This window comes from Tachysurus fulvidraco, chromosome 24 (assembly GCF_022655615.1).
Source record: "Tachysurus fulvidraco isolate hzauxx_2018 chromosome 24, HZAU_PFXX_2.0, whole genome shotgun sequence".
Classification (NCBI taxonomy): domain Eukaryota; kingdom Metazoa; phylum Chordata; class Actinopteri; order Siluriformes; family Bagridae; genus Tachysurus; species Tachysurus fulvidraco.
The window spans coordinates 10,826,732-10,849,234 of NC_062541.1; the positions used below are offsets into that span (position 1 = coordinate 10,826,732).

Genomic DNA, 22,503 nt, shown 5'->3' on the forward strand with positions numbered 1-22,503 from the left:
CACTCCCGCTCACACACACACTCCCGCTCACACACACTCTCCCGCTCACACACACTCTCCCGCTCACACACACTCTCCCGCTCACACACACACACACGCAATCATATAGGCAAATAAGAAAGATTAAAATAGTAGCGCAATTTAATTACAAAACGACAAAAGTGATTTAGATTATAGATTCAAATTAAACTCGACAGCAGGACCAAACATTTGTGCAAGAATATTTCTAAAAGAAAGTCTACTTTGGCCTTTGTGAAACCAGAAAAAGACTAAAAAACTTTTGTTTTCTGTGTAAAATCACAGAAACTGTTCTTCATCCAACAACAATCTTCATGAGAACTTCCACAATGTCATGGAGAAGTTTCACCCAATGCAATGTGGATACCGTCTTACTCCAACAACAGGACTGAAATGGCTTAGTCCGGATAAAGAGGCAAACAAAGTGAACTTGTTATCTGTGCAGACGCCAAAGCCACTATTATTCCATGAAGGTCTTCCTCACTCCTGAAGTCATCAATTTAAGGCACAAGCTGTAAAATAAAAATCCTTTTGCTTAATCGCTCAGCTTACGACTCCTTAGACATCTGCTTTTCGTAAACACGTGTTATTCCTGTGTGTTCCTGGTTCGAGTCTGATTCCGAGCCTGGTGTGTGAGGAGTAGAAGCTGCCTGTCTCTGCCACTTTGCAGTAGAAGGAAGGTCAGACCCAACACCCTCAGCTTTGCGCTTCTTCCGGATGTGATGCTGATGGCTTTTAGACTTCACATGAGCTAAAAATGAAGATGAGCATCATGAATAACCCTTGAGCACATTTAAAAATTCAGATATACACTACCGATAAAAGGTTTGGGATCACTTAGAAATTTCCTTATTTTCCAGTCCCACTACTTTTTCTGCCCTTGTTAGAACTGGTGAACTGTTTAATGATGGGAGTAGCTCTCAACATGGTTAGATAAATTCTTACCATGAAAAGACAATTAGATCTTTCTTTCTGCCGATTTTATGTCTGTAAACAAACCCACAACTCTTGATGCTCTAGATACTAAACTAAGCTAAAGAAGGCTACTTGTATTGCTCCCTTAATAAGTAGAACAGTTGATCAGCTGTGCCAGCACAATTGTCTTGCAAATGGGGTTTCTAAAAAAAGGAATCTGGAGAAATGACTGAAGATGCTAAAACTTACAACCTTGCAACAACTCTATTGTATAATATACATTAAGTGCTTGGATTAGCATTACTCTGATATTACTTATTACTGTGATATTCTCTGGATTTTCTTGCCACATCAGCTAACAGGAACAAAATTACAAACAGACAATAAAGAAGAGCTTTTAAAATGATTCCAGAATAACAACACAATAATAAGCTAAAAGTAATACGTGATGTGATCCGATACAAATCAAACTTACTCTTACCAGCCCCAAAAATGGAATTATGTTCAACATCCAAAGGGTGTGATCTCCTTATACCTGCAGATGCTCGGAGTTAAAAGTGCTCACCTGTCCACTCCAGGTCACCGATGATGACTTTATCACACAGTTCACACATGTGGTGGCTCCGTTTGTTCCGTAGTCCCTCCCCCTCAATTCTGATTGGCTCAACAGATGGCCGTTCTCCCTGGACAAGTTAACACAAAGAAGAGCAGTTCAAATACGACATGTGAGTTCATTCACAAAATAAGCTGCAATCAATTGTATACACAAATGAGTTGATTATTCCAGAAATAAAAAGAAATCACTGGATATCTAAATCTGGTGGCAGTCAAGTACAAATGCTGTATTAAAAGAATAAATAAAGAAAGACTCCACCACATCTGACCAGCTTATAATATAAAGCCAAACACAAAATTAGCAAGCCTCTACAAGCTTCCTCTAAATATCACACTACGTTACAGGTCGTTCAGGGTAAACGTCTCGTATTGTTTTAACGACAGGATAAAAGAGTACCAGAAATAGAAAATACACCTTGCACAAGCTGTCCAGGATGTCTAGGGCAGGAGTGAGGACTGTTTGTTCCCAAAGGGACACATTTGTCACATCTAGGCCATAAACAGGTGGAACACTGGTACCTGGCCCTGAGAGAGAGCGAAAGAAACAAGAACAACAAAAACTTTAAAGAGAACATTAAGGAACTAGAGCAACAAAACTAATGTAATTTACAAACAAAGGAAAATCTTACTAACGGCAAAAAGAGACATCCCTCACAATTTTATATTATTTTGATTAACAGTGTAACTTTAGAACATGTAGAAATGTTTCTGCCTTCATTATGAGTATTATTTATATTCTTTTTTTAATGTCATCCTGAAGGTATTTGATCCAAATGGGACGACTGGGAAGCAGACGCTATTTAGTTCAGTTCAACTTTGTACAATCAAGCTTTGTTCCCACAAGTCCTACAATAACCTAATTAGAAAGCTACCATGCATGCAGGTTTTTTGGGACTGCACATGAAGCTGAATAAAATTAAAGCTTCCAGCGGTTTAAAGAAGCTGAGAGCGGCAGGCACAACTGGGGATATAATGATGTAATATGACATGAGGATAAAGTGATTCAATTTATAATAATAAACTTCCTTCCGTGTAATCATATATATATATATATATATATATATATATATATGTGTGTGTGTGTGTGTGTGTGTGTGTGTGTGTGTGTGTGTGTGTGTGTGTTATTTGTTGGTTTGTAAATTTTAAGTTATAGGTTCTTGTATTATTTTGTTCCAATATATACAAACCACAGCAGGAGTCAGCAACACATGATATACAAAGTTAACCCTTAACATACTTAAAATTATTTTTCCTAAATTCACTTTTTCTTCATATGATTTTAATCAAAATGATCATGTAATATACAGGACAACTTTTGTACAACTATAAATAGTCAGTTTTGCCAAACACTTACAAGTCCAAGGTCTAGATAAGACTTTGAGACCAAGTATTATATGTTTTGTAAACTAACTCATATTTTTATGACATTGAGACAGCACTGAGAGTGAAACTGTGTCTGGGTCTATGTAAAGGTGGAGGCACTAATGCATTACTATACAGACTGGACCAACAAGAAACATCAACTGACTGAGTTCAACAGCTCCATAAGCGTTCTTCCTCAGTGTTCTGGCACAGTCAGCAGTCAGACTGGCAGAATCCAGCTCTGCCAGAGCCTCCACTCTCACTAATGATTCACTTACGTAGCAGAGTGAGAGAGTGAGAGAGTGTGTGTGTGAGAGAGAGAGAGAGAGAGAGAGAGAGAGAGAGAGAGAGAGAGAGAGAGAGAGAGAGAGAGAGAGAGAGAGAGAGGGAGAGAGAGAGAGAAAGCAGGAAGGAGAATGACCCAGACATAGGACTTTATTTACATATAGAAAGGCAACACCAGCTGGTAAAGTTACAGGGAAAACAAACATCCACCAGAATACACAAATAGCTTGAAATACCCATTTGCCAAGACTTAAGTTACGTCTTATCAGGACTTGGACTGAAGGTTAAATACTTTTAATATTACACATGCTTTTAGGTTGAAGTCATGAGGTGCAACCTTTGCTTTGGTGACGGAAAGAAACATACTTCAGAGTCAGAACATGACTCTTGGCACCAGCTGGTTTTGATATAAAGGATCAGTTTTCTATGAGCTGCATTCATGCCTGAATGTTATTATATTGGCTAGAATAGTTTAATTATCTAAATCACTTACGTGTTCATCTAGTCCAACAGAAGAAATCAAATGAGGCATTACAGAATAGACCCAATGTCCTGATACACGAACCTTTAAGCTAATTCGCTCTGTGGTACATTGTACAAGTGCCCAGTTTCACCAAGTGGGTGGCCAATCAGTGGGAAAAAGCTTACTGATAAAATCAACCAGCTACAATTCCGCTTCATGACTAACAGCCTTTAGTTTATCAAAGCAAGCCTAGTCCACACTGTTCAGTCTTAACACAATTAATTCCAGTACTTTAGAATTAAAAATGCAGCTTAATTGCCTCCTGATAACTGATAAAGACAAAAGGAGTCTTGCCTTCTGTATAACCCCAAACGCATTGTGTAAAGAAATATTCAAAGCAAGCCTTGAAGTATGTTTGTGTATTCAAATATTTCAACGGCTTTGTCCAGATTTTATAGATGGGAAGTCCCCTAATAAAATTCGAATCAAAATGACACCCTTAACTGCTGATTTCAAGACTGGTGAAACAGAAATCCAGCATTGCCAGAACACAGTTCATACAGCGCAAACAATTTTCCTTCCAAAATGAAAGCATCAGTCATCAATTTTATGCAAAACAGCAAGTCTGATCCCAAGGTCTTTTGGATTAATCTGGGGATTTCCACACTTTCTTTATAGAGAAGAGTGAATAAATCGGGATGTTGCAACTTCTTCAAATAAAATCTGCAGTAAATACTGCCATTTATATGCAAATGATTTGCAAATTTCAAGAAATAATGTCAACTGATAAATACTTGTCTAATAAAAACCTGGGAAGGGCAGCGTGTCTGTGCATGCTAGAAAGAGGACTGCCTTTAATTGTCCTTTTCTGTTTACAGCAGGTGTGTGTATAGATAACATATCAGTATTAAATGGTCACCGTTCATTGATAAATGGGGTAGAGGTAGCTGACAGTTTGCGCACAGTAATATAATTTTACCTAATCAAAAGTTCTGGAAACATGTAGGTGTGATGAAAAACTAATAAATGAGGGTTATGTTGCTTATTATGCCTATCGTTTAAGTTGCTAAGCCTTTAACACCCACATTGGTGCAAATAGAAGAAACATACACAAAAAAAAATTCTAAATTATTTTGTATATACTGGTCAATCTTTCCAATCCGATTCCAATCATTCAATCTTTCCAAACCAAGCCCTAAAGTTTTAGGGTCTCCAACAGATCTCTTGGTTTCTTTTTCTCTCACATACACACACTCTCTCTCTTTCTCCCTTAACCCCAGCTGGCTCGTGTAGAGCACGCCTCGCCAACCTTTCGGCCCATGTTGCCTCCCGCCTGCCATTGCTCTTAATCAAAGATTGGGTTTCTCTTTTCAGCCCATGCTCTTTTTGTCCTCTTTTATCCTCTTCAGACAAGAGGCAGCAGGTGGGACTGCCGCACTAAAGCACCTGGCCTACCTGAGTCATGTGTGAAGTGGAGGAAGCATATCTCTCTTTTTTACCAACTTCTATTAACTTCTCCACTCTGGCGTTCAGAGAGCAGGAAAGGTTAAGATAGAAGGGCAGCAGTGCTTGCCCGAGGGACGGCAGATGTTGGACGAAGTAGCCCCTTTTAACTTCAAATCTCAGTGAAATCTGAGTAAAATAATCCGGTTGGATGTGAATGGGGAAGACGAGAGATAAATGAGACTTTCTGACCGCAGTGCTCTCAAGTGTCAACCACAAGAGTTGGTAGATGGCAGAACAGCAGGTTGGGGGAACACAGACTGACATGGCAAAGGCTCACAGAGGCAACACACCACCTGCTGCAGCCATGCTTAGCAGAAAAACACTCACACGCACGCACACACACACACACACACACACACAACTTGACAGCTGACAGACTTAAACACTGAGGAGAAGTATTCACTGTACAATATGGTTTTTGTAATGCCAAGATTCTAAAATAAAGGAGGCGTGTGACATTAAAGGAGACATCTGTTACCATGTCACACCTGTTCCACAAAACAAAGGATAACCAAGAGTTGCAGGGATATTATATAACATTTAACTGAATGACACACCTCTCACACACCAAAACTACACACAATGATACTCTCAGCTGAACAAGAGTGTGTGTGATTGTCTAAATTAGCAATTAACTGCAAGAATGTATGAACCACACAGCTGTCCTGCTCAAAGCTATTGCATTCCTCTCTATTAGACAAACAGACAGACTATTATATGTATGTTCTTCCACTCCAAGCAAGGCCTCAACATTCAGAACACTGGCCTGTAGAGCTCTGAAACACTCACAGTTCAACTAAGCACATCCACAAATAGCAGCGAAGTGAGGAATTTATCCATGCATAGAATAACTGACTCCTGAAGAGTTTCCTATATACTCACTAGAACAGTTAGAACAAATTGCACTGTTTGAACATGACTGAAATTTTCATAGGTTAAAAAACTGTATGTGAACACTTGAGATCCTGTGTTTTAATTTAATTGCCTAATTGATGCACACTATAAAACATGCATGCTAAATAGTTTGACTAAATATCCCATGGTACCTGATGTACGAAAGATGAATCTGAATCTTAATAGATATATTCACCCTGAGGTCTAATACCTTCTGAATTAAGAGAGGATCTGCTAAGACCGCTTCAAAGCCACCAAGATGGAGGAGCTTAACTATGAGCTAAAGCAGGTCAGGAGCCCAATAACAGCAATGTAAGGAAAGCCACGTGTGATGCTGTAATAAAACAGTAAGCATGGGTGTAGTGAAGATTCAGCTGACTAAGTGAAGAGTAGGGTAGTGGGTCGGCATGATACGGAGACGGTAAAGCTTATAGGCTTAAAGGCAGCCAAGGGAACAAAGACGCGAAGGAGAATTACTGACGTAAAGCAGTGTAATTACAGCAAATAAGCATGAAATGAGTCATGTATCGATCCATATGCTCAAGCTGGTTAGGTCAGGTGTGTGGTGGTCTCAAAAATGGGTCAAAAAAGTATCCAATCTACCAAACAAGTGTTTTTGTCTTGCAATTTCTTCAAAAACTTCATTTACATTATCCTTTTGGTAAACAATTTATTTAAAGCAACTTTCAACTGATCAGAGTAGTCGAGTTGCTCAAGGGCTGAAAACTGGCAAGGACTCTCTACTAAATAGCCAAAACTTAATATAGTTAAACAGTCAACAATACCACACACATCTGAGGTCAGGAGTCTAAAGACTCCTGTAAGTCTTTATGAGTGGGAATCATGTAATATGACAGAGCTAGCTAGTGGGTGTCGATGACTAAACTTGGAGAAAATTTGGTAAAATAAAGCAATAAAATGGAACCACAAATTCTAACCACACTGATCTCCAGCTTCATTAAAAAAAGACATGTATTACTTTGTCATTGTCTGCTCATTGCTCAGTGATCTACTGCAAGCTGAGCCCCAAAATCCCCTGAAGCCTTATGGTGGCCCAAGAGGGTGTAGGCCCATATGGCAGGATGCACAGACACTTAATCAGGTTTAGCCACAGTTTCCACTTCATGCCTTTAACCCTAACAGGATTGGTGGAGGGAGTGGACAACAGGCTTTCTACAGCACATTGGTCTCTGTGGCCACAGTCTTCATGGAGAACTGTGCAAAACAATAACGACTGTGGGAGGGTTGAGATAAACGAATGGCACAGGAAATCCGAGACACGCTCCAGCCATTGTGGTGGAACAGTAAGAAGTGGTGGTGGTGTGGGAGGAGGGTTGACATCCAGTCAAAGAGCGGGAAAGGAAAAGGATCAAAGGCTGTCCCACAGGGTGGTGGGCTATTACAGGAAGAAATGTGAAGAGAGTGGTATGGCTGAGTGGATGGAGAGATTGTAAACAGACAGGAAAAACCAGTGTCAAGGATATGAAGTTACAAAGGACCAAACCTCCTTAACAATTTTCTTCATCAATCGCTTACTCGCCTCCCTCCCCCACTTAACATTTCTTCAGCATACTGCACATGTGGACAAGACCCTCAAATCTGGGGATAAACTCATATTCAGCTGTTTTCTGACTGTCATAGTCAGAAAACAGCTGAATGCAGAAAAAGTCCATAATATCCGAAATCACATACTATTCAAGTGCTGATACATTAAAAAAGATAAAAATACCAATATTTCTTGAAGAAAACTAGGCAAAAAGGTTGCACAGGGTGCCACAGGGCACACTGTTGACTGGAATGCTGTGGATAACAAAAAACCTGAATTTGCACGAGTGACAGGTTTTACGTTCATGAGGGATCAAATAACATGAATGTGTAGCAGTGCTTGGGTCATGATGGTTTAAATCAAGCTAATTAGATTATATTTTGAAAAAATAGTCAACTAAATGAATTAGAAAATATCATAAGTTAGTACAAATAAAAATAATATGTGCGATTAAAAGAAAAAAAAAAACAGTTCTGTCTACATCTCTATAAAAAAAAAAAAAAACTTTTGGTTTATACCACGAGAGCAGAATATCTAATGCCCTATCAAATAACCACAATAGTTTAGCCTCCAAACAGTAATTTCATCCTAATCACTCAGAATGCACTCTGCAGTTTGAAGAAACAAATTGAATTAGTACAGTAGGTTGCAACTACAAATTGACGTGTGCAAAATTCAGAAAGAGGTAGTGTAGGGGATGCACGGCACCCATAATGTATTAAGTGCATTAGTGTACCAATGAGGTTCCTTTCTAAAGATCTAGATAGCTAGAGTTTCAGAAATCTGAACATGAAGTATACAGTTCCCGTTCTGCATTTCCACTTCCTTGCCAGAACCATTGAGTAAAACAGTAAAAGTGGGATGAACCGTGTGATGGGCATGTAATTTCTGCATACATAAACACAAGAGGAATACGATGACCTTGTAGTAAAACTATGCTGTGATGCTCTTCATTGGCCTGTCATATTTAACAAATCTCTTAACATCTAGTGCAACTACATAACAGAGAGGTGTGAATTGCTAACGTTTGGAATAAGTGAACCTGTTCTGAGCTTAACTGCATATCACTATAACATAAAATGGCCCATTTTATATCACTATAACATAAAATGGCCCATTTTTTTTTTTATCTTTTAATCGCATACTCTGTGCCATTTCTTAGGTTCCAGAGAACAATATAAACCATCCTGGTGTCCCATCTTTCAGTCTGGTCAGAAAGGGAGTGCCAAACGACTAGTGTTTGTCATGACAAAGGTCTTTACCAGGGATCTAAATACACATCAAGTGCATTCACTCATCAGAAATCTGCATGTTCTGTGCACTGATGCATTCAACAGAGCAGCTCGTGAAATGGATGGAAGGAAACCAGACGTGCCTTATTCTGTAAAAGCAAAGCATTAACAGGAAGCATGACAGGTAGCTCCTGCTCCCTTGGTTGCTGTGACGTTTGCAGTGTACTCCAGTAGCGCAGAAACTACTGAGTGTGTAGCAGTGCAGCAGACAAACATCTCCCTCACTTAGACCCACTGTTACACACAGAATATAGGCAACAGATAAATGAGGCATACGCCCATTTCAAGAAGCTGTCTGAATGAATTCTGATAATGCTGAAACATTTGCTTTGGTTAAAGATTTTCTCTTACTTTTGAGGAAGCGATTGCGAACCCATTTGTTCTGCTTTCGAGCGTAACGCCGTGTTGCCTGCTTCAGGGCCTCAATACCTGGGAGAGGGAAAGAAAGGAGATGCAATATCAAACCCATAGCTCATACGTTTTTCATCACTGCATCAATTTTATCTGCTCCATCAGCATCAAATCCCTGAATCCGTTTGATCTTCCATCTATTTGTGTGGGAGTGAGGACAAAATTTACGCGCAGTGGTATTGCATTTATAAGTTTATTTTGGAAGTCATTACAAAATGGCTGTTAAAAAAAATACATGCAAAATAAACAGACATAACAATTCCTGGATACACACAGTATAAAAACAGCCATGATAATTCACTTTACACTACCTGAATCTTCAAAACCAAATATTTCCTCCATGATAAAATCAAAATAGTGACAATCACAGATCTTTTCATAAGAAAGCAAGATTTGTGGTGCAGGCACATATGGATCTCTCCAAGTGAAAGTCTTTGAGTTCTCATGTAGTGTGCACACAATTAACACCAAATAACTGACCACAAGCAACTAAAGTAGTGTAGTGTGGATGAGTCTAAAATTTCCTGTCAGAGCATCTACCAAAAATTATGTACGGATAGAAATAATACAGACCGTTATCAGTCCAATATAAGCTTCAGAGCTATAACTTTTACCAGTCAGATTTAGCTTTTTCTACTTATAACAGCACAGCAACTTTTACTACTACTGTGTGATAAAATTCCTGTCAGCGACATTTAGGCCTGCATCTGGAGATGATAATAGATTTACAGTGGGGAAAAAAAATTCTCGTGGCCAGACCTTCAGACTGAATGCAGAAGGTATTGACTCCATAGCAGCTGGCATCTGACTGACACGTACAGCAACCAAACATATTTATTTTGTTCAGTGTCATGTTTAGGGGCATGAAAAACCCATAAAATGCCCAAAATAGACTGATGTGCAACCATAGACGACTGATTTAAAAAAAGGTCGTAGAAATTAATTCGAACTTTATATCATTTGAAAAATCGAGTTTTTAAACTATCCTAAATACTCAGTTGAAAAAATGACGGTTTTCTGTCTTTGTTTCCAGACGGAACTTTAAAAAATTGTTTGCCAGCGAGGCATTTGAGGCTGAGAATACCATGGAAACAGGCACCAGTAGAGGAAGAATACATTTTTATTGTCCATTTATTGATTTATCTTATTGGCAGACAATAATATTCCTACTGGTAAAAAGAACTGATATCCAACATTAATATCATATTTGCTGGACCAAGAATAATTAGAGTATTCTAGTAACATGCCTGTTGAGATGCACTTGTTGAATATACTCACGGGTGGCTAGTAAGTAGGTATACATCATGTCTAGCCTTTATAGAAAGCCTTCTAATGTCCAAATTAGCTTAAAATATGTAGAATTTTAAAAAATAAAACTTTAAAATATAGTTGTGCTCAGTGTTCTCAAGTGCTCTGTGTCAGGTCTCAAAACTCAGTTTATGGTTTCTAAACAGAAAGAGATCAAGTTTATAAGAAATACAAGAAATACGAGATATTCACAAGCATGATGCAATGAAGCAAGTGTGTAATTATCGATTCTCACCCTTCCACCCCAAAGCAGTTTAACAGTCAACTGTGCCTATCTTAAACATGCGTAACACAATAAAAGGTTTCTGTTATTGGCAAAGGTCCGGTAACAATAAAAAAAACATTCATTTTTTTCATTTGCTGAAATGAGTGTTAAATTGATAAGACAAATCCAGTGAGATCTATTGTCCACTGTTATTCTTATTAGTGTTTACCATCTTGTGGAAAATGATGTCACCACTCACAACCTCCAGAAATTTCATGGGTACAACTGTGTAATGGAAAACAAACACTTGGCTACAGATAGCTCGAGATTCAGATACCATGTTATCTAACTGAAAAGGGCTAGAAATGAAACTAAATAAAATAGACTCTAGAAATAAACCATGACTGTATGACTAAAATACTGGGGTCTTACGGAGCTGTACCTTTAATCTTCAGCTTCTCATGGTCCTCCTGGCTGAGGTCTTCTCTGGCAGTGAGGTAGTCATGGAACTCCTTAAACCCAATAGACTGGAAGATGCCATGCTGGTAGTCCTGACTAAAACATATAAAAACAAACCATTGAAATTGGCAGAAAATAGTGCACATATGCTGTGTGTGGAAACTTAAGCAATTACATAAACATCTTATTCAAGCTTTATGAATTACATTGATGGTAAAAGTTTTGCTGCTTTCTGTTTAATTAACTATGTAGTATGAATGTTATTAATATTTTTGATAACTTTTTAAATAGTGGTCATTTAATTCTGAAAAAGAAAAAACTAACCCATTGCAGAAGCTTTGTTTTGTTGATTGCTACATCATGTTACCTCTAACATAATAGCTTTATTAGCTGATTATAAGATTATAAGCAAGTTTTTATAAAGGTAAGATGGCCAATCATTCTGTGACCAGGACGTTTTGATAAGCACAGCAACAATCACCCCATTAGTAACTATGGTGCAGGCACCAATAGCTGCAAACATGACTCAAGTTCCTAAAAATGGTTCCTGAGGTTGAAATGCAACTACAGATACCAGCCTGCAGGATGGATTGACTATCTGGAGAGAATGAATGGCTGTGTATCTATGTGTGCAAGAGACAGAGGGAGAGATAGGAGACGAGAGCAAAGTTTGACCTTCCTGCCTTGTGACGGCACCGTCTGAAAGGCGAGACGATCAGCGGAAGCAAGGCAGACAAAGGCAGAACAGAGAGAAGACTGCAGCAGAAAGTGGGAGACAGAAGACTAGTGAAAGCAGAGAGGGAGAAAAGTGCAAGGGTGGCCAGTTTGTGTAGCTGGGGATGGCCTGAGTGGAGACAGTAAATGATTAGTTGGGAGGGAGGAAAGGTTGGGGGTGGGGCCTTGACTGGTGCAACAGAACAGCCAGCCAGAGTATCAATTCTCTGCATCCCCACCCATCCCAACACACACACACACACACACAACGCAGTGCGGCCAGTCAGCCAATATCACTGCACAACCTGCAAGCAACAGTCCAGACGATGACATCAATAATTCACTGTCTGATAGCAATCTTATTATATTAAGTTCACCACTAGGTATATGCTATATAGGGCATATTGCAGCATTACACCAGCACATAGGGACCAGTAATGAATCAACTCCTGCATTTTACAATGAATGACGCATCCAGCTTTGTGCAAATCTACCAGCTTCCGCCTCTCTGGAGCACTACTGCTGTTCAGCTCAGCTAAGCTTAATCACTTACAAAACACACACCTACTCCTATAACTACATTTTACATGACTAAGCAAAAAGTTATTCTCCTTCACAGAGGCCAAACCATGTGCAAAAACATTAATCTGTGAGAAGAAATGTTTTAATGTAATAATTTCTATTCAGTCCTTGATTGTGAGCACTTTATGGTTGGGTTTAGCTAATACGAAGGTGACTAAAGGATGAATTTGCCTACAACTGTTTCCGTAATTAATTCAATTTATGCTAATCTATAGCCCTATAGAACATCCTTAAAGCAGCTAGTACTAATATTAATATTACTGCTTAATTTATATAACTTTAATATTATCTATTTTGTTGACATTTGTGCTATACTTTAGCTACATTTGTATTAGCAAGGTTTTGCTTTAGACTATAACCCTGTCTATAGGTAAGTTGAGCTTCCTACTGTTGTAGAGTAAAGCAGGTTACATTACTGCAAACTTACAAAGTAAACATTTTTTTTTGGAACACATACTGGCTTAAAAGTGCATGTGCTTGGCATTTTAGAGTTCAGGCTTGTTGCAATGATAAATCACTGGCAGCTAGCAGACCGTTTACAGTTAAAAGGTTGTGCCAACATTTGCATCCCTACTCAAGACTCTGCTTTGTGTCTCCAGTGTTCCTTTGTCATTTTCAGATGATCAATGTCTCTCTTCTTGTAAAAGTTGGCCGCACAGCCAGGCACTTACTCAACTCCTCGTCAGAACAGCGTGTTCAAATCCGAAGCCATGTGCAATTTTAAACCATAGAAAAAACACAGAGCAAACTGCTCATAGTATCGTTCAAAATAGAGTTCCTGATTGGCATATGCAGAGCTTTTCTGATACCTATGTATATTCAGATGCTTTGTAAATGACCAGTTCACAATTCACACATTTTGAATTAATGCCTCAGTCATGCAATGACTTAACAGAGAAAGAGTAAAAAAAAACAAAAAAACAAAAAAACAAAAACAAGCTCAAACAGAAACAGATACCGGGTTTCCAGAGAACTAGAACTGTCACAATAACAGCAGCTAATAATGACATCATTATAAGTCTTTAGGTCAACGTAGAAGTGTCACCAAGTTCAATGTGGAAAAAGTGAAATAATTAACATCACTGTTCTGTCATCCACCAGGTTAACCGGATTCTTTTGGCTACAATCCAAATACTCACATATTACCATCTCTGACAACAAGATTTTAAATTGAGTCACACACTAAAAATAATTGTGAATGAATTAGCAACCCTTATAGATATTTTTTTTCCTTTTTTCTTTTCTTTTATTTTGCTTTACTCATTTTAATATACAAACATTGGTTAAACCTCAGTTACTATAATTATTTGGCATCTTCAAAGTACATACCCGTTTCCTCTTGCCCACCCCAGTACCATTCGGATGTGTTGGTTGTCAATCATAAAGAATAACCTTTAGTACTGGTCTAGTGACTAATAAGCTTACTGTGGTAAACCTCTTGCAGAAAAAGTAACTACTAAATACAATCTTCTGGTCCATCCACCCTGACCCAATTACCACAACCAGCTAGAAAACATACTGTCAAATAAGACCACATCTATCTAGTTTACAACATATATAGGTTTATAGTTAAGCAGATTAACCTTCACAAAAAAGAGTGCAAAAAAAATAAACCAAACCAACCCATTTAAGTCTTTTTAGGTCTCGATTTCTCGGTCAAACTGGCCACAAATCTTAATCTTCTGAACCTGAATATGTAAAAAGTAAATGTTGTAAGTGTCCTTAAACTGCTACTTCATCCGATTGAAGAAATTGCAGCTTAAGTACTTATTCCCTCACTTTACATTATGCTAGAAGAATTTGACAGTGACAGGCTGGGACCTGTTAAACACCTGAAACCCAGAAAAAAGGTTCTGCTTATTATTATATAAAAAAAGACTACTTTAAGACTTCCTAGCGCTCGTATGGATTTGGGTGAGTAGTTAAGGCTGAATTTACACTATGGGCCTTGATAGACATTTCTTTTGATACAGACATGACTTTTTTGTTTGTTTGTTATGGTTTACATACCGTACTGTATATGTAAGACCTGCACCATATTTGATTTCCATGATAACATCATTCCCCTGCTCGGGTAACAGCTGTGGTTGTAAAAGGACAGTGATACCATTATGGCATTAGTCTCGTTGTATTTTGTCTTAAAGCTTTTAATTTTACTTTGGCATTGGAGTCAGTATGTCTGCATTGTAGACTCAATTTTTAAATGGTTGTATACTTTGATCAGATAAAAGGCTGGGTTTCCAGAAGTAAAGGGGTTGGTTGAAGTTGGTCAGTTATATCTCATCTGTCAGATCAGCATTTAGGTGTGAAAAATACTTCAATGATGTGACATTATTTAATCATATGAAAGTAAAAACAAGTTTGCAGACACTGGTTTCACATCAACACCCATTTCAAGTGATTGTTCAGTAACGACAAGTGTAGTAAATATGTACTAGTACATATTTACCATTCCAGCTAACTTCAGGTATGCTAGGATTGTTTAATGTGAGATGTTATGTCAAAACATCTAATATTTTCACACGACTTAGGTTATGTACGGGTGTACAGAAGAAACACTAGTGTAACTGCTGAAGTGTTGAAAGCTCAACAGTAAGACTTTGAATTGGTCAATTTAGTAATTCTGGCTATGTGAATTAAATGGCAAACACAGTAAATTACCTGTTGTCCTGGATTTTCTTCTCGTTAAAGCGCTGGTGGAAATCTTTCAGTTCTTTAATCAGCCCTAAAGATAGCATCTCATCCACACGTTTGTCCAGCCTCTTATCTAAAGCTACAAGTGGAAGAAGATTGACAACAACAAGAAAGAAAATAGTCATCATCAACCATGGATCTGAGTAATCAACACCGATTAGAGGATTCATCATACCATCCATGTTGGAGTGGAGCCAAAATATGCAGGGATTTAAGAAACGCAGAGGACCTCCAAGACCATCTGCCCCGTCTTGCTCTTTCTGCTCCTTTAGCAGATGACTGTGCTTAACTCCCGTCTCCTGGTAAACCTGAAGACTCCTGTCAATCATTCAAACACCATTCATTAGAATTATCAATACATACAGGAATATACTACAAACAGGAATTGGGATATAAAAGGCTCACCATATAAAACCCACATGGCCAGGCTCTAAAAGAGTGCAACAGACTAAAACAATGTTAGAACACTCTAACTGCATGAGCCAAGGAGTCCAAGCGAGTAGATCCAAACCAGAGGGGGGCTTCTACTCTTACCTATCCAACAGCCTATACACTGGCCAGACATAAATCCAAGTTTGATATGTTACCTTTTACATGAGCCAATTGTGGCTATATACATGTGTGTGCTTAGACTGGTCAGTTCCCCTATGATGTTTTCCAAAGCAGTTTGAAAAGACGCAATAACTGGCTTTACATGTCCTGGAGAAAACATACTCACATTATCTTCTTTCTAATTTGGTAATTGTAGCCAGTTAATAAGCAGGAATTGGTGCTCAAATGAATCATAATAGGATGTCATATGAAGCCTAGCCTAGAAATTTAAGCATGTGTTTTAAAGATTTTTTTCAGTGTTTTTCATTCATCAACATTATGCACCAATGTTGATGAATGAGAAAAAAAATCATTTTCATTTATCAACATTATGCAGCACCCCTCCTTGAACCGCCACCTTATTGTGGTGGAGGGGTTTGCATGCCTGAATGATCCTAGGAGCTATGTTGTCTGGGGCTTTCTGCCCCTGGTAGGGTCACCCAAGGCAAACAGGTCCTGGGTGACAGGCCAGACAAAGAGTGGTTCAAAAAGCCCCGTATGAAGAATTCAAAATCAAGGTCCGTGACGTGGCCCGCCGGGCTCAGCCCGAAGGAGCGACGTGGGGCCGAACTCCCGTGGGCCCACCACCTGCAGGAGGAACCGTAAGGGGCAGGTGCATTGTGGATTGGGTGGCAGTCGAAGGCAGGGGCCTCGGCAACCCAATCCCCGGACACATAATCTGGCTATAGGGAAATGGAATGCCACCTCACTGGGGGCGAAGGAGCCTGAGCTGGTGCGGGAGGCTGAGAGATACCAACTAGAGATAGTTGGGCTCGCCTCCACACACAGCTTTGGCTCTGGAACCCAACTCCTCGAGAGAGGCTGGACTCTCTACTACTCTGGAGTTGCCCGTGGTGAGAGGAGGCGGGCTGGTGTGGGCTTGCTCATAGCCCCCCAGCTCAGTCACCATGTGTTGGAGTTCACCCCGGTGAACGAGAGGGTCGTTTCGGGGACTCCGTCATTCTACTGGGGGACTTCACCGCTCATGTGGGCAGCGACAGTGACACCTGGAGGGGTGTGATTGGGAGGAACACCGAGTGGTGTTCTGTTTTTGGACTTCTGTGCTAGTCACAGTTTGTCCATAACGAACACCATGTTCAAGCATAAAGGTGTCCATCAGTACACGTGGCACCAGGACACCCTAGGTCGGAGGTCGATGATTGACTTTGTGGTTGTTTCATCTGACCTCCGGCCGTATGTCTTGGACATTCATGTAAAGAGAGGGGCGGAGCTGTCAACTGATCAATACCTGGTGGTGAGTTGGATCTGATGGCGGGGGAGGAAGTTGGACAGACTGGGGTGGTGGTCCCTCTGTTTAAGAAGGTGGACCGGAAGGTGTGTTCCAACTACAAGGGGATCACACTCCTCAGCCTCCCCGGAAATGTCTATGCCAGGGTACTGGAGAGGAGAATTCAGCCGTTAGTCCAACCTCGGATTCAGGAGGAACAATGCGGGTTTCGTCCCGGTCGTGGAACACAGGACCATATCTATACCCTTGCCAGGTTGCTGGAGGGTACATGGGAGTTTGCCCAATCTGTCCACATGTGCTTTGTGTATTTGGAGAAGGCATTCGTCTGTGTCCCACGTGGTGACCTGTGGGGGGTGCTCTGGGAGTATGGGGTCCGGGGGCCCTCTGTTAAGGGCTGTCCGGTCCCTATATGACCGGAGCAGGAGTTTGGTTCACATAGCCGGCAGTAAGTCAGACTTGTTCCCAGTACATGTTGGACTCCGACAGGGCTGCCCTTTGCCACCGGTCCTGTTCATTATTTATATGGACAGGATTTCTAGGCGCAGTCGGGGGCTGGAGGGAGTCCATTTTGGGGACCACAGGATTTCGGCTCTGCTTTTTGCAGATGATGTTGTCCTGTTGGCTTCCTCAAATCAGGACCTTCAGTGTGCACTGGGACAGTTTGCAGCCGAGTGTGAAGCGGCGGGGATGAGAATCAGCACCTCCAAGTCCGTGGCCATGGTTCTCAGACGTAAAAGGGTGGTTTGCCCCCTTCAGGTTGGCAGAGAGCTCCTGCCTCAAGTGGAGGAGTTTAAGTATCTTGGGGTCTTGGGATCTTCTGCAGTGATGCTGTCGATATACCGGTCTTTTGTGGTGAAGAAAGAGCTGAGCCACAAGGCAAAGCTCTCTATTCACCAGTCGATCTACGTTCCTACCCTCACCTATGGTCATGAGCTTTGGGTCATGACCGAAAGGACAAGATCCCGGATACAGGCGGCCGAAATGAGTTTCCTCCGTAGGGTGGCTGGGCGCTCCCTTAGAGATAAGGTGAGGAGCTCGGTCACTCAGGAGGAGCTCAGAGTAGAGCCGTTGCTCCTCCACATCGAGAGGAGTCAGCTGAAATGGCTCGGGCATCTGTTTCGGATGCCTCCTGGACGCCTCCCCGGGGAGGTGTTCCGGGCATGTCCAACCGAGAGGAGGCCCCGGGGAAGACCTAGGACATGCTGGAGAGACTATGTCTCTCGGCTGGCCTGGGAACGCCTCGGTATTCCCCCGGAAGAGCTGGAGGAAGTGTCTGGGGAGAGGGAAGTCTGGGCATCCCTGCTTAGTCTGGTGCCCCCGCGATCTGGTCGGATAACCGGTAGAAGATGGATGGATGGATGGATGTATGGATGGAACATTATGCAGCACATGCATGCCTTATTTATATACAGACACAATCAAATTTAACCAGATATGTTATGTAGGTACTACTTCAAAAAGGTAGCAAAAAAAGGTTGCTTTTTTAAAGCAAACATTTTTGATAATGTTACAGAGAAACACTTAGTTACGCAAGTTATGTTACAATTTATGCATCTTGCAGTATTTTACATTTCTGCGAGTTACGGAATTTTAATAAATTTATTAAACATCTAATTGGCCACACGAATACAAAATGAACGTCGCTAGGAATTATACAAAGGAATAATTTTTTTTCATGACGCTTTATCTGCAACAAGAATAAAGTCAATATATTGATGTCAGAAATGCCATGCATCGTTAAAAGTCTAATTTCTCACGTGTCTGTTGTGTATTGTTTTATGCAAACTGTCATCCAACACTGCTATTAAAAATCCTACTCAATGTTAGTTGGGAAATATTGATATGTCACCAAAGTCACTCTAATATGTGTCTTTAGCCAAAATTATATGGCTGAGAGAATGTGGGTATGTTTTTTGGACAGACACACATTTTTCAGAACAGGATTTCAGGAATCTGTAACTGCTGATAAATCACTCTGAACGTTCAATCCAGTTGCTGAAACATGCTGAATCTCATAAGAAAATCTTTTCAAATTCACCGCAAGCTAAAACCTCTTCCTACTTTTTTTGCTCTTGATTAAATCACAGACAAACAAAACAAGATATCTTTTTATGTTAAATACAAATAAAAATCTGGTTAACTTCACTGCTTGCACTGGTTAAACGCATATGCAAAAGATCTCTATCCGTAGTTTTTTTGTTAATCTCAGAAACACTTTAGGAAAGATATTAAGGAGAGGCATGACACTGCTCTATGAATGAAGCCCAACACCCAGCCTGCTACCACTTTGCCTGTCTGTGTAGCAGACGACATGACAGCTGAGCAGCTGCCACTGTGTCAGAAGCCCCTGTTCCTATAGTCAATGAAAGGAAATTTCAAAAGCAGCAGATCTACTACTGAGGGAGTGTGGGACTGGGACTCATCCCCCAAAACATGATGGCATCAATTAGCCAAAACACAGAGAGCCAGATTCGCACCCCCCCCCCAAAAAAAGTGGTGTTAATTGGCCCCATGATGGTGATTAAAACCCAAGCAATGCATCCGGAAAATGAGTGTGTACTGTACTGCAGGCTGGTGCTGCCGGAGGCAACTGTTTCACACAGGTGGGGAGACAGATTTTTGTAAACTAGTGCCAGAATTCAACACAAAAATGGGTTCAGGGTGGAAAGAAAATCATCTTGATATTAATACAGCCATATGTTCTAAATACAGGGTACATTATATGTATGTATGTATGTATGTATGTATGTATGTATGTATGAATGAATGTATGTGTGCGTGCGTGCGTGCGTGCGTGTGTATGTATATATTACTGATTATTAAATGAATAAAGGTGTGATAATTTCCTTTTCTTTCTGCAATAATTTAAAGTAAACAAGTGCAGATAATAACCATGAAATAAGTTACTTTCACACTAATTCTATAATAACTACAAACAGACATTCTATCATCAGCTTTTGTTTTATCTTTCACGTTTCTCGGCCACCAAGAAACCATGAAACCCTCTGTCCTGAAAATGTAGCTATGGTTTTAATCCTTCGATGTTTATGGGTGGTGAGAAGTAGATTGCTGGAAACCAACTCAAACAAAAACTCCTAATGTATAAATCCATGAATACCTAGTACTGTATTTAGCACCTTGTAACAACTTTAATTAATTAATCTTTCAAAAATTATCAAAATCAACCAATTAACAAAAACCCAGAGATACATGTAACAGTTAAATGGCTAAATTGATTTGACTTTTTCCCACCAGACCCAATTTGGATTCTCCACTTCCTCAAATAGATAAGAATCGCACTTTCAGTGTGACTGTGGGTCAAACAGTAATTGTTACTCACTTAGTGAATATTGCTGGTCAAGATTTTGTAATTTTTTTCATTGAAAACATCTATTGTGAAGCTGCCAATCCCAGCTCCTGAAAAGCCACCATATTTTAGAACAGATTTTCCACTCTAGTTTATGTTCATGAATTGACAGCTGTGATGGACTGTGTGTATTCAGTTAAAGTTGTCATTAAACTTCACTGCATACCTTGCAATCTTGCGTGCATCGTTGGGGTGTAACATGGCTGCCATTTCAGGGTCAACATCCTGCAAACGTTTGTGAAGTTCAGGACCTCCTAACTTCTCCAGCTCAGCTTTTAGAACAGAGGACCCACTCTGAAATTTCTCAATCCCATGCTCCTGTAAAATACATGGCCTCTGTAACTCAAGAAGCAACATCTTTGCAGCATCACAATACTATTCCACAAATGGTCCAAACAGCATAGATCTGCAGTGTCCAGCTTTATCCGGAAAGGGCCGGTGCAGGTTTTCGTTCCAATCAAACAGGAGCCACACCTGATTCCAGCTGTTTAATCAGCTTATCTAGGCTTTCAATGGACTCATGTGTTGCTTCTGCTTAGGTGGAGTGAAAACCTGCACCCAACACGTCTCTTTCCATATAAGACTGGACACCATTTGAATAGACGTATATATACACCATATACTTACCACTGTGTCAACAAGAACTTTCCATAAAATGGATTCGATGTAGTAGTTTGTGCCACCAACAATGATTGGGAGTTTTCTCCGCCGATGTATGTCCTCAATGTGTTGGGTTAAGGAGGCAAAACAAAATAAAGATCATAGAAATCTTCATTAATATGAAAAGTAGAGAGTTTCTGTGAAACCATCAGTCAAATATCAAATTTCAATTAATTTGTCAGGAGATTTTTTTTTTTTCACATAATTTTGAGTGGTATATCTTAACAGCATACTCTAATATAAGAAAATGCCATTCTTAATCAAAAAGCATGACAGGTCTACATTGAGGCTGGCTTTTTTTCCCAAAGAAAATTAAGTTTTTAAATCATAATAAAAACATCAACATGCATTCATAATCAACACGGATATAGTGAATCCAAAATGAATTAAATCAAATGTTTCCTAGTATTTCTCCCCCTGTTGATGGAAGTAGACCAGAATATTCGTAGTAATGTACATTTAATCTACGTACATGCCATTAAAATAGGCTCAAAATCAAAGTGCATGTCTCGTTGTGAGCTGACAGTTTCCTCTGTTCTTTTACTTGGCTGTGGAGATTAGAATAAAAATCAGCAGAGACCTCATCGCCTGTTTCCCTGGAGTAATTAAATAGCAAGACAAGGCCTACAAGCACTCATACTCCAATACACAATCACACACACACACCACATTGACACCCTGCTTTACTCTGTTCTCCTGGGAAGGAGATCAAGGCTTCGAGAGAGAGAGAGAGAGAGAGAGAGAGAGAGAGAGAGAGAGAGAGAGAGAGAGAGAGAGAGAGAGAGAGAGAGAGAGAGAGAGAGAGAGAAGGGGGGGGTCAGGTTCATCTGTCTCCGACCGGTAATGACACCTCTAGTTTCCTGTGATAAAATGAGCATCGATTACACTCAGTTTTAATCCTTTACACAGGCAGAGGATGAAGTGTTAGCATAAAATTGTTTGCTATGTTAAAGCAGTAGCTACTAAAGGACATCTGTATGATATCCGACTGTAAAAATGTAAATCACATGCATGTGGCTGTGTTGAGCCTGAACATGCCCAGCGATGACTCCTCCCGACTATGACAGAGAGCATCTCCTGGATCTATTAATATTCACCCTGATCATCTCTCACTTCCAACAGCATCAGGCGGCAGGGAAAAGAAAGACACAAACATAGACACTCTCTCTCTTTCTCTCTCTCACACACACACAGATTTATCCTTTTAAAGTGTGCGAGGCATCGGGATCAGCTTCGGGATCACCTTCATAACCCGCTCGAAAATGTCACAGCTTTTCAATTTGATATGCAAGAAAAAAGAAAAAATAATGCAATATTCACTCAGGAAAACTTCTTTAACAGAAACAAGTAGGACTCTGGTCACTAAC

General features: G+C 40.1%; 1 protein-coding gene across 3 annotated transcripts in view; it reads right to left on the reverse strand.

Moving 5' to 3' along the window:
* Positions 1-123: 123 nt before the first annotated feature.
* trit1 (tRNA isopentenyltransferase 1) overlaps positions 124-22,503 on the reverse strand; it is a 41,937-nt gene continuing 19,557 nt past the window's right edge. For 2 of the 3 annotated variants that reach the window (XM_027176018.2, XM_027176017.2), the window contains exons 3-11: positions 21,104-21,202; positions 20,643-20,794; positions 15,445-15,587; positions 15,237-15,348; positions 11,263-11,375; positions 9,248-9,325; positions 1,964-2,073; positions 1,499-1,616; positions 124-769 (exon numbers count right to left, since the gene is read on the reverse strand). In XM_027176018.2, the coding sequence (XP_027031819.1) occupies positions 567-769; positions 1,499-1,616; positions 1,964-2,073; positions 9,248-9,325; positions 11,263-11,375; positions 15,237-15,348; positions 15,445-15,587; positions 20,643-20,794; positions 21,104-21,202 (1,128 nt within the window). In that variant the 3' untranslated portion in view covers positions 124-566. Of the gene's footprint in view, positions 770-1,498; positions 1,617-1,963; positions 2,074-8,979; positions 9,131-9,247; positions 9,326-11,262; positions 11,376-15,236; positions 15,349-15,444; positions 15,588-20,642; positions 20,795-21,103; positions 21,203-22,503 lie in introns of all 3 variants that reach the window. The other variant, XR_003445076.2, reaches the window with a different exon arrangement.